A 13,574-nucleotide genomic window follows, 5' to 3' on the forward strand; every position below is an offset into this window, starting at 1 on the left:
CAGTTGGCTCACCATCTCAATTTTTACTTTCCCCCCCTGCCACATTCTTTTAGAAATAAAGAGTTAGAATGTAAATGTTAACTATTTTACTTCCAGGTAATATATGTAATTTTCAAATATCTATTTCCCTTCTCATAATTTTATATAACCCAAAAGGCTGAGAAATCTTGTTGTATTTAGAGCATCTACGTCTTGATCCCCACTCTCTCCAAATTAAGCATCGCTTTCCTGCTTGATCCCTGCTGATATTGTTATAGAGCAATCAGAAAACACGGCTGTTCTTTTCACAATTTGCTTTGCCTTCCTCAAATTTTGGACCCTTCACTCTGTCAAGCTTACAAAGAATAAAGAGGGCTGAAAATAAAATTACTAACAAATTTGGAAGATTTTTCAAATTCCTGCTTATTAAATTAGGAATTGAATTCTACTTCCTGGACAATTCCTGAATCCTGAAAACAGGATTCCTTAATTCCTAAAACCTTAACATTTTGCTACTAAAGGTTGCTCTTGTTGTCGCTTCACATACCTAATCCCCCAATTATTCCAATAATAACAAAACAACAACAATAGGAAGAAGAAACAAAAAATAATGAAACATCATCAAAACAAAATCCCTTCATCCCCCCTAACCAAGTGGTTGCAGCAAAATTGCCCATCCAGATAAGAAAATATTTGCTAGGAAAAAATTATATATTGGAATAGATGCAAACAGGATTTGAACCTTCAAAATATTGTTATTAAATAAATAAATAAATGTATGTTTTATTTTTTATGTCTATATGCTAAATAAAATATTGTATTGTTGTTTCTCTGTGTCATATAATACTGTATATGTGGGAATGTGGTTATACGCATAATTTTATTTATTTATTGTTTTATTTATTTATTGATCATGTTTATATAATGTATATTGACTCTTTGAGAATTGTATGCAATGACATTTCATGTTAATGTATGCTGAGTAGTATACATTTAAAGTGACAATAAAGTTATTCTAAGTCTTAGGATCATACTGTTGAAAAAGTGCCCTAAAATGACCACACGAACCTTTTACAGGATTTCTGAATTCAGAGAGGTGACATTTAGAACACAGCATGCTCAAAATCTATGGAAAAACAAGTACCGATAAAAGATATTTGTGGTTCAGGGTTGAAATGAGGAGCCTTGGTGCTCTCTAAGCTTGATTGTTTTCTTGTAGATGTTTCATTATCCAACTAGGTTATAGCATCAGTGCTAGAAGGAAGTGGGGTTTGAGAAGTGGGGAGGAGGAGTGCTGGGTCCTTGATGCTCTCTGAGCCTGGTTGTTTCTTTCAGACTTTTCATTACCCATCTAGGTAACCACCATCAGCTCAAATCCCACTCCCTTCTAGCACTGATGATGTTACCTGGTTTGAGATAAAATGTCTGCAAGAAAATCACCAAGTTCGGAGATCACCAAGGTCCCCTCAGAAAAACAAATTTTACTTATAGATACAACAATACCAAATGAAGCTTAAAAGGAACTGGGAAAGAATGAAAAATATGAGCAAGTGGAATTCAGAGATTAGGAAATAAACAGACTAATGTTTTTTCCCCATCATTACTGGAGTGTAACAAGCCAGAACAATGTAGTTGTCATATACGCAAAAAATGGAAAGATACATCAATTCTCACAGTGGAATGATGGATGGGAAAAGTGGTGGAGCTGGCAAAATTAACCATTTTAATTAAAAAAGAATGTATTCAGTTTTGTATCTAGTTGGGAACTGCTTCTGGTGTTTCTGCTCAAAAGAAGCAAGCAAGCAAACACGAAATTTTTGGCTTTGGGTTTTGCTGATTAGGTGTTGTGGCCTGCCAGTGGCCAGCGGAGCTGGCAGCAGACTCAGACAGTGAGGAGGTTGGGGAGTCTGGGGAAGGCTCGAATGAGGGCTCTGTGTCGGAGGCAGAGATGGGGCCATGGCCATATGCCAGCTATCAGCTGCCTTTGGAGTCAGACATCAGTGAGGCAGAGGAACAGCTGGAGCCTGATCCCAGTGTGCGCATGCGCAGAGTAAACAAACGAAGGGAACAGCTAAAGAACAGAGGGCAACTTAGGAGTGAGGCCACAGGTGGATGGTGAATGGCCCCTCCCAGAGGAAATAAAAGAGGAGGGAAAGGGGAGTGGAGTTTGCAGGAGACTATTAGTTCACTTAATTGGTTCTTGACTTTCCGGGACTCCTTGCCAAGTGTTGCAGATCTCGGTTGACAGCTCTCCAAGTCAGATAAGGTCTGTGACCATAAATCCTCCCTTGAAAGACTTTATTGGATGTGAATGAGCAGAATTCATAGTAAATTAAAAAAGAGGTTTTTGTCAGGACAAAAGTTTGCTTTGTACTCTTGGGAAGTTTCGGTCAGAACATTAGGTTAGTTCGCTGTTATGCAAACGGATTCATTAAATATATGAAAGTAAAAAGCCAAAGGTTGTCACTTTATTTTGCATCTTACTGCGTCAAAAATGCCTTTCTCCCCTTTCCCCTCTCCTCTACCCTTTCCCCCTTCTCCATTTCCCTATTATCTTTTTTTAATTTGTATTTTATTATGACAAATGACAGTAAACATTTTTTAAAAGCAAAAGTAATGGTCAAAATAGCTGAAAATGAGTTTTGACCTCAGAGCATTTCATTCCCAGAAAACAACATTGCTTGGAATCATGTGCATATTTCGACAGTTCTAAAGCTTAGAGTGACCCTAAATTACCAGCGTTTGCTGAGAACACTGTTCAAAAGGGAGCATATAAGCCCTGCAATAAAAATAATACCCCCGACTTAATAATTGTCGATAAGAAAGAGAAAGGAGGCAGCAGAAGAGAAGGGAAAGAACTGGAGAAGATAGTAAACTACAAAGGTCTGCAAATAGAAATAGAACGACTGTAGGAAAAGCAAGCACAGGAAGGACCAATAGTCAAAGGGGCTTTGGGTGCAACCCCAAAACATCTGAGTCACCATTTGAACATCGTCAACATTGACAAATTCACCACCAGTCAACTGCAAAACTGTGACTTTTACTCAGAACAGCTTCTTCTTCAATTGATTGCTTATTCAAACAGGAGAATATATTTAATTGGTTTTTTTAAAAAACATGGGTATACTTTTGGATTTGTGTGCTTGTGATGAAAAAAAGACCCTCTGACTTTGGTTTTGACGATTAGATAGATCCGTTTTATAGAAATGTGAGTTACATAAGCTAAAGGTAAAGATTCCCCTTGCATGTGCGCGCTAGTCGTTCCTGACTCTAGGGGGTGTTTCTCATCTCCGTTTCAAAGCCCAAGAGCCAGCACTACCCGAAGATGTCTCCGTGGTCATGCGTCCAGCATGACTAAATGCCGAAGGAGCATAGAATATTGTTACCTTCCCACCAAAGGTGATCCCTATTTTTCTACTTGCATTTTTACTTGCTTTTGAACTGCTAGGGTGGCAGAAGCTGGGACAAGCAACGGGAGCTCACTCCATTACACAGCGCTAGGGATTCGAACCACTGAACTGCTGACCTTTCTGATCGACAAGCTCAGCGTTTTAGCCACTGAGCCACCGCATCCCTCTGAGTTATATTCTAATGTGTAAAAGTAAAAAGTTGAGGTGGGAATATTACCTTGTACTGTGCTAAAAGGGTCAGAAGTCAACACTTTCTTCTTTTCTCCCTTGTATGTTTTCTTCCCCCCTCTTTTCCCTTCCCTTAATTTTCTATTTTTATTTTCTTGTGTATTTTACACATTGATAAAACAATAAAAGTCATGAATTCAAGAACAGCTTTGTCATTTTTTTCCATGTTCCAGATAAAACTTCAAACTGCAAAAATAAAGCCACCTTCTTGGCTTTGCCACCGGACAAAATAAGTCATTATTGTACATGTTTCAGGTAGTAGTTGACACACCAGTAAATGGGTCGGCCTCCATGTCTCTCAGAACAGTTTCCCTCCTGTGACATTGTCACACTCAAACACTCACATCTGTCTGTCCTAAGTCCTTGGGAAGGACTCAACAGGCAGACAAAAATGCCAAATCCTCTGAACAAGATCTAGTTGACTGTGCGATGAATAATAATATAAAAAACAACAACAACAACACAACAACAAACACTCCGCCGTTGCCGGTCCCAAGCCCGGATGAGAAAGGAGGAGGGTTGGGGTCAGGTTGGCAACTGGCCTCATAAAAAAAAACCCACCAACCCATACAATATGGTGAAAGAAACAAATAAAAATTTTATACCGCATCGGTCGTCGCGCGGGTTAACAAGGGCCGCGGCGGATGTTGGGGTCCCTGGACATCCGTCGACAAGTGGGCTACAAGTGGACCAGCCAACAAAATGACAAAATATAGTGCGATGAAAACCGTGCCATAATGGCCTGTTACTACAACTCAGAGCCAGAAAAAAGAGGTTTTTAAGCAAATGTATGAATTATGGAAAGAACAATATCCAGATTCAAATGTTAGTGAACAACGACTAGCAGATCAAAGGCGCTTTATTATACGGAATAAGTGTTTAGTGAAGTTGAATTGAGGAAATTCAGGCAATTGCAAAACCAAAAAAACAATATCACAAGCAGAAATAACTGATATTCAAGACACAACTAAAGACATTATAGTAGAACTCCCAGAAGAAGCTCTCGGGGAGGAAATAACATCACCACCACTAGAACCAGTTATCACTGAACCAACTGATGAACTAACTCAAAAACAAAAAGAATTGAAGGATAAGATCATGGAGCATTTTCTGCTTAATGAGGAAAGGCAACGTTTACCATCACTAAAAACTGTGCCTAAGAAAATTTTGGCCCCTATCATGAAAATGGTTAATGCAGTGTTTTCAACAATTGAATCGGGATCCATCTTGGAAACGAACCAGTTAATGTACAGCGCAGCTGTAATAGTCACTAATGAACTAGCATTAAAATCAAAGTACCTAGTCACACAACAGAAAAAGCATCAAAGCCAAAGTGGAAAATCCAATTAGAACAAAAAGTCAAAAATTAAGGGCAGATGCTAGTAACTTAAAGAACATGCATGAGCAACGGCTTAAAAACAACGAAACCATAGATCGGCTAATCAGAAGATATAGATTGGATACAAGAAACATCAATGAAGCTGTAGAGATTGTAAAACAGCAGATAACAGCAACAGCTAGAAAAATTGAAAGATATGAGGCACGAATCATCCAATATAAACAAAATCAGCAATTTCGATCAGACCAATGGCGTTTTTATCAAAGTCTTAATGTGAATGGTGACACCAAAAGTGAAAAACCAGAAAAGCAGGCCACAGTTGAATTCTGGAAAGAATTGTGGGAAAATGCAAAGGACTACAATAAGGAAGCAAAGTGGATACATGACTTTGAGAAAAGCATTGGCAACAAACAAATGCAAGTATTAGAAATAACAACTGAGATGGTCAAAATCGAGTAAAAAGGTAAAGAATTGGACATCACCTGGAAACCAATTACATGGTTTCTGGCTCAAATGTCTGACCAGTTTACATGCAATATTGGCCAGGCTGAATGAAATTTTACAAAAGGGCCAAATTGATGAATGGTTGACAACTGGAAAAACATACTTGATTCAGAAAGATGCAACTAAAGGAACAACACCTGAAAACTACAGACCAATAACATGCTTGCCAACAACCTTCAAATTACTCACAGGCATTATTGCAGATAACATGATGGTTATTTGGAAACAAACAACATCTTGCCAGTAGAGCAAAAAGGCAACAAAAGAAGGAGCAGGGCACAAAAGATCAGCTCCTAATTGATAAAATGATATTAGAAAATTGTAAGAACAGAAAAATGAACTTGAATATGGTCTGGATTGATTACAAAAAGGCATTTGACTCATTGCCACATAGTTGGATCATAAAATGCTTAGAAACAACTGGCATTAGCAAAAATATTACATCCTTTACTGAAAAGGCGATGAAACAATGGAGAACTGAGTTAGCAGTAGGGAATGAGATCTACGGAATGGTTAATATCAAGCGAGAAATTTTCCAGGGTGATTCACTTTCACCTCTTCTCTTCATCATCGCAATGATCCCACTATCAGTAATCTTAAAAAAATGAAATTAGGCTACCAAACAGCCAAAGAAGCTGAAAAAATTTCGCATTTACTATATGGATGATTTGAAACTCTATGGAAAGTCAGAAATAGAAATCCAATCATTGACAACACAGTCCAAGTATTCAGCACTGATATTTCAATGCAGTTTGGCATGGAAAAATGCGCCACTGTATCCATAAAAGAGGCAAAATCACTGCATGTGAGGGAATTGAAATGCCCAATGGCCAACTAATTAAATGCAAAGAAAATGAAGCCTACAAATACTTAGGCATTCTGCAGTTGGATAACATCAAGCATGGAGAAGTAAAAGCTATTGTCAGGCGAGAGTACACCAACAGAGTTAGGAAAATTTTGAAATCTAAATTGAATGGTGGAAATACAATCAAGGGCATAAATACCTGGGCAATACCAGTTATAAGATACACAGCTGGTATAGTAACTGGACACAAGCTGATTTGGACATTTTGGACAGAAAAACCAGGAAACTAATGACAATGCACTACAGTTTACATCCACGTGGTGATACTGATAGACTCTACCTGCCCCGAAAATCAGGTGGCAGAGGATTATTACAAGTGAAGCAAACAGTTGAAGAAGAAAAACACATGCACTGGCTGATTATTTAAAAGAAAGTCAAGAACATCTATTAATCAAAGTAAAGAACAAAAAACTACTGAAGGCCCAACAGACGAAACAAGAATACAGAAAAGATGTGATAAAATCAAGAATGGAGAGTTGGCAGAACAAAGCACTGCATGGCCAATTTCTGGAAAAAATAAAAGATAAAGTGGACAGTGAACAACTTGGTTATGGTTAACAACAGGTACATTAAAGAAAGAAACAGAGTCACTAATCCTGGCTGCACAAGAACAAGCTATCCGCACAAATGCCATTAAGGCCAAATCGAAAAATCCTCTGATGATGCCAAATGCAGACTTTGCAAAGAAGCTGATGAAACTGTTGATCACATTCTCAGCTGCTGTAAAAAAATCACGCAGACTGATTATAAATTGCGGCACAATTCAGTAGCACAAATGATCCATTGGAATTTGTGCAAAAATTATAATATTAAAACAGCAACAAACTGGTGGGAACATCAGCCTGAAAAAGTCACCGAAAATCAGATGGTCAAGATCTTGTGGGATTTTCGCATACAAACAGACAAAATACTGGCGCATAATACACCAGACACACATTGGTTGAGAAAAATAAGGTCACAATCATAGACATCGCAATACCAGGTGATAGCAGGGTCGCTGAGAAGGAACATGAAAAAATTGCAAAATACCAGGACTTAAAAATTGAAATTCAACGACTATGGCACAAACCAGCAGTGGTAATTCCAGTGGTAATTGGCACACTGGGTGCTATACCAAAAGCACTGGAATTACATTTAAAACAGTTAAAAATTGACAAAATCACCATCAGTCAAATGCAAAAAGCCACACTGCTTGGATCTGCACGCATATTACGAAAATACGTTACGACGTCCTAGGCCCCTGGGTGGGGCCCGACTAGTAACCAATGCCAAATCCGGCGAAACAACTGGCCGCTGTGATACAATTGTATAATAATAATAATATATATTTTACATCATATATTTTAAGAAGCTTCTTGGTTGATACCTAGGACACTGGCAGCAATCCATATCAACCATTAGCACCAGTCAATGGTATTTGTGATGCATTTTTGAATGTTCAATTGACTGAGTTTCATGTTTAACGAATAAAGTAAGCAACAACAATGATAATAGGAGATGGTCGGGACTTACCATATATCCTGGTCCACAGGTGCATTTCCCCGTGATGCTGTCACAATCTGCTCCGTTTTGACAATGGCAAACTAGGCGACAACTTTCACCGTAGAACCCGGGCGCACACGTTTCGTTGCAATAAAGGCCTGCCCAACCAGCTTTGCAATTGCATTCACCAGACAGAGGATGGCAACTGTCAAAAAGAGATCCGGGATTAATCAGGTAATCATGGAGGAAAGCAACGCCAAGTCGTTGGCAGCCAACATCTGAGCTGGTAGAATGTCGCACTGTGTTTACAAACATCCCAACTAAAGATCAATGGAGATTCTCAGTTCTCCAGGTCATGGTTGTCCCAAAGTACTTTTTCCCCCAAGGCGCAACTGGAATTTCTTGTTTTTCTTTGAAGACGTTTTGCTTCTCCTCCAAGAAGCTTCTTCAGCTCTGACTGGATAGTGGGGAATGGAAGGATTGATACTCCTTGCAGACAGCTGGTCATTTGCATCCTTTTAGCGAGTCGTTGAGGCCACTTGGAGGTTTATCTGTGTCCTCAGGGTCACCTGAGTGGTGCAAATGGTTCCTGTGGAGCCTTCTTGGAACTGCTAAAAAGGCAATGTTTTAGATTGGAGATAGATGATTCCCTCACCCTCTGTTATGAGAAGGGTGTTCAATTTTGAGAGAGATGGCCTCTTTAACCCCTCATTCAAACCACTGATCCTTTCTGTCCAGAATATGGACAAAATATGGCACCACTCAGGTGACCCTGAGGACACAGATAAACCTCCAGGTGGCCTCAATGACTCTCTAAAAGAATGCAAATGACCAGCTGTCTGCAAGGAGAATCAGACTTTCCATTCTTGATGCTATCCCTCTGTTAATGCAGCCTAGGATTACACTGACTTTACTTTGAGAATGCAAACCAGAATTATAAAGTCCCCAGGAAAAGTTTTACTTGGCTGGCCTACTTTCTACCCGCAACCCCCCTCCCCCACCCTACTTAAGCTATCAACGGAAGAGCTAGCACATAATGTTGTGCCTAAAAATTACCAAGTTCTGTAGCTGTCTTATGCTTCCTCGAGTAACTAATTAAAACAATTAATCAGCTTAATAAAAAAATAAGAAAAGTTTCCAACTGACATACTCCTTGAATTATATGTTCCTCGGTTCACACCTCTTAACATTTAGATGAAAACTCATAAAAACAGCCAGTGCCTCCACCCACCTCCGCTTCTATTAATCTCCTTGGAACGGAAACAGAAAATGAAAAAAGCAAAGCAATGGTTTAGTTTCCCTGATTTTGCGTTGCTTCTTTGTGGCACATACAACGCTACATTTTCCAGCAACCTGGCACCCGCACGACTAAATTAAATCTTTCAAAAGTAATAGATGTTTCTTGCAGTCAGAATCGGTATATTACAATTCAACCAAACACCACTTCACCTGGTAAGCATTTCTCCTGCAAGGCGGAGCCTTCCATCAGCATATAAAAGGTTAGGCCTTTTAAAAACAAATTACCAACATGAAATACCGCTATTTTATGAGTGGCACAAAGTTTATTCCCCTAAATAATATGCATGCAAGAGACAAACAACAAGAAGAACAGAATCAACAGCCAATATACCATTCAGGAAAAGCTAAAGGGTATTTTTTTGATCTCACTCTCTCTGTCTCTTAAAATCTATATTTCTGCCTTCGGTAATATTCTGCTCGTCTCTGCTCGTATCTCCTGATTCTGAATCTTATCCTCCTCTGTGCAAATTCCACTTATGAAATTCATTGAGGAAAGCAAAATGGACTCAAAACAAGTTGTTTCTGCCTAGGTTTCTATTTTACTTTTTAGTTCAGCTCCAGCAAAGTGTCCACTGTTGATACATGGTTGATTCTGGGGGGGTCAAGACTGTAGTCCTTAGCTTGGAATTAGATCTACAGTAGAAACTCATTACTCATCCTTAATTGGTTCTGGGAGTCACAATGAGTACCAAAAACAATGTGTCATGCCTGCAAGCCATCTTTTCTTTTGGACTTCAGGCCTGCCACACTTTCGACTATTCATTTCTACTGTGGAAAAATGGTAGGGGGATTATACGGAGTTGGATGATATGTAGCCATAGCAACATTCTTTTAGAAATTCAAGGTCATCCTTTGTCTCTGCACCTGGCCAGAACTGGATGGGTGGATTCTGTCTTCGTGGCAGCAGAAGATTGGACCATGTGATGGACTTGTGGGTGTTGGAGCAAGATCTTGAACTTTCAACTGGGTGGGAAAACCTGGGAACTTTCAGATTCGGGTTTTCCCAGATGTGTCAACATGGCTCTCTTAATAAATCGGAATTTTGAGGAATCCTTTGCCTCGGATTCTGATTTACTTTGGAACCTTTTGGAACCCTGCTATTTGCTTTTTGGAACCCTGATATTAACCTGAATCTGAAAGTTCCCAAACAAATTTTTCCTATAAAGATAGTAAATCACAAGGCAGTCGACAAGTTTTAGCTTCGGTGTCAAGTACCAAACAACGAGTAATGGGACAAGATTTTTGTGTCAAAATGCATTGAGTACAAGTTGTCCTTTGACTTATGACCACCATTGAGCCCAACATTTATGTTGCCAAGCGAGACATTTGTTAAGTGAATTGTGCTCCATTTTACAACCTTTCTTGCCACAGTTGTTAAGTGACTGACTGCAGTTAAGTAAATCTGGCTTCCTCCTAGACTTTGCTTGTCAGAAGGTCGCAAAAGGGGATCATGTAACCCCGAGACACTGCGACCGTCATAAATATGAACTAGATGCCAAGCATCTGAATTTTGATCATGTGACCCTGGGGATGCTGCAACGGTCATAAGTGTGAAAAATGGTCATACGTCACATTTTTGGGGGCTGCCATTTGTCAGAAATGGTGTAGGGTCTCCTGCTTGGATGGGAGGTTGGACTAGCTGACCTACAAGGTCCCTTCAACTCTGTTAATCTAATCTAATATCCAAAGCACTTGCAGGCAGGACAAAAAGTAACAATGGAATGGTGACAAAAAGAACTCTTGTAAGTCAAGGACTAATTGTACCGAATTCAATAAGTTTCAAAGCAGTTGAATACCAAGGTACACCCTGTACAAGAATCGGATCCGATGTTGGACACGGGTATTATGTGCCTTGGCTATGATGATAATGCCACTGATAGACTGGAACCCAAATCCTTACAGACAGATGTCCTTTGAGAAGGTCAGAGGTCTTTCATCTTTTGGTACCTCCTTGTCTTCGAAACTTAACAAGCTGAAGTCGAGTTTCTTGGAAAGTTAAACCCTGAAATGCCAACACAATGCATGAAAAATACATCTATGGATCCGTGCTTGCCACTGTCTCTCCTGTCCCCCGAGGACCAAGATAAGGCTGAGCGGAATGACAGATTTTATCAGTTGAGTGACTAGACTCATTTATTAAGAGCTGCAGATACCATCTGGAGACAAGACTGTTTCAAGGCAAGAAAGCAGGTACAAAACAAATAGGAAGTTAAAAAGAAGCCAGCCATGAAGAGAGATCTGGCTGGATCTGAAGCACACAATGCAAAATATTATACAGTGGGAATAAATGCTAAGAAGGTCATTTATTCCTATATCAAATTTGAAAGTCCTACCTAGCCTTCATTAAGAATCCACCCAGATTTCCTTAACGGATGCAACAATTCGTGAAATGAGGATAAAAGGTAAAGGTTCCCTTCGCACATATGTGCTAGTTGTTCCCGACTTTAGGGGGCAGTGCTCATTGTTTCTTGTCCTGCCCTCTGATCGACAAACTCAGCATCTTAGCCACTGAGCCACCGCGTCCCTTTATTTCAAAGTTACAATGGCACTAAAGTGACTTATGACAATTTTTCAAACTTACAACCACTGCACTATCTCCATGGCCACATATTCAAATTCAGACATTTCGCAACTGATTCATATTTATGACGGTTGCATTGTCACCGGGTTGGGCGACCCCCTTTTGCAACCTTCTGACAAGCAGAGTCAAATGGGGAAGCCAGATTCACTTAACAACTGTCTTACTAACTTAACTGCAGGGATTCACTTAACAACTTTAACTTTAACTTTTAACTTTTAATAGATTTATATGCCACCCAATCCCGTAGGACTCCGGGCGGCTTACAGAAAAAGTTAATATAAAGAGTTAAAATAAATAAACAATTTAAAAACAATGCACGATACACTCAATCTGGGTGGGACTTGAACTCATTCCTGGAGTCAAGAGCCCCAGGCCTGCCGGAATAGCCAGGTTTTAGTGGCTTTTCGGAAGGCCGAGAGAGTGGGGAGGGTCCGGATCTCTAAGGGTAGGTCGTTCCACGGGTCGGAGCAGCTACAGAGAAGGCCCTCCTCCGAGGAGCCGCCAGCCGGCATTGTCTGGTCGACGGCACCCGGAGGAGGCCCAGTCTGTGAGTTCTTATCGGCCGTTGGGAGGTATGTGGCAGGAGGCGGTCTCCCAGATATCCAGGTCCTAGGCCATGTAGGGCTTTAAAGGTGATGACCAGCACCTTGAATTGTGTGCGGAGACCGATCGGAAGCCAGTGCAGCTCAACTGTGGCAGGAAAGGTCATCAAATGGAATAAAGCTCACTTAACAACTCTCGTTGATTAGCAATGGAAATTTGGGCTCCATTATGGTGATAAGTTGAGGATTACCCGTCCTTGATTTACAACAGGTTGTTAAGTTACGTTCAAAGTTAAGGTAATGGTTAAAGGTAAAGGTTCCCCTCATACATATGTGCTGGTCATTTCCGACTCTAGGGGGCGGTGCTCATCTCCATTTCAAAGCCGAAGAACCAGCATTGTCCAAAGATGTCTCTGTGGTCATGTGGCCGGCATGACTCAATGCTGAAGGCACACAGAATGTGGTTACCTTCCCACCAAAGATGGTTCCTATTTTTCTACTTGCATTTTTTATGTGCTTTCGAACTGCTAGGTTGGCAGAAGCTGGGAAAGGAACGGGAGCTCACTCCGTTACGCGGTGCTAGGGATTCGAACTGCTGAACTGCTGACCTTTCTGATTGACAAGCTCATTGTCTTAGCCACTGAGCCACCGTGTCCCTAAAATGAGGATAGGGAAACTCTTTATCCCTAAATACATAAGGCAAACTGTCAAAAAAGGCATGGCTGGCTAAAAACTCTGGAAAAGAACTGTCAACCTGGAAGCAAACCTGGTTGAGGCCATCTTTGAGGCTTCAGGGTTGCCACAAGGCAGAAGAAGAGATGTGGTGAGGGCGGAATAGATAGTTTATAGTCAAACAAAGTTTTCCTGTGGGAACTAAGAACATTCTCACAGGGGGCTGGCCAGAGGAGGAGCGAAGTAACCAAGCAACTGGCCAGCACCTGGATTGGACAGTGTGACCATGACTTGGAGTAAAGGGGAAACTTTCATTTTTGAATTAGGTGAAAGCCGCGGGAAACTTCAGAGTCAGCTTTCACCAGTTGTGCCAATATGAAGCATCCAATAAACTGTTTCTTGAAGAATATACCTGCCTCGGAGTTCTGCTTTCAATGCGTGCATGACTTGGAATGTTGACAGGAACCTCATCCAGAAGACCGAGGAAGACCAGGAAAACCTCTGCCTCTCGGATACTGCAGTTTTTAAAATCACCCGTAGGTTCCTGTAGCAGAAGGACTGAGGGATGCATGCAGAAGCCCAGAAACAGACACCATCCATGCCTGACAGCACAGGCTGCTCCAGCCAAGACTTCCATGAGAAGGATGCCAAATGTCCTACATCAATGATGGCG

General features: G+C 40.6%; 1 protein-coding gene across 1 annotated transcript in view; it reads right to left on the reverse strand.

Moving 5' to 3' along the window:
• The window catches only part of MEGF11 (multiple EGF like domains 11), a 471,865-nt gene that overhangs the window by 183,274 nt on the left and 275,017 nt on the right, over positions 1-13,574 (reverse strand). The window contains 1 exon segment of the mRNA XM_032233167.1: positions 7,838-8,012. Coding sequence (XP_032089058.1) covers positions 7,838-8,012 — 175 coding nt within the window.

Source organism: Thamnophis elegans, chromosome 16 (genome assembly GCF_009769535.1).
Source record: "Thamnophis elegans isolate rThaEle1 chromosome 16, rThaEle1.pri, whole genome shotgun sequence".
NCBI classification, from domain to species: domain Eukaryota; kingdom Metazoa; phylum Chordata; class Lepidosauria; order Squamata; family Colubridae; genus Thamnophis; species Thamnophis elegans.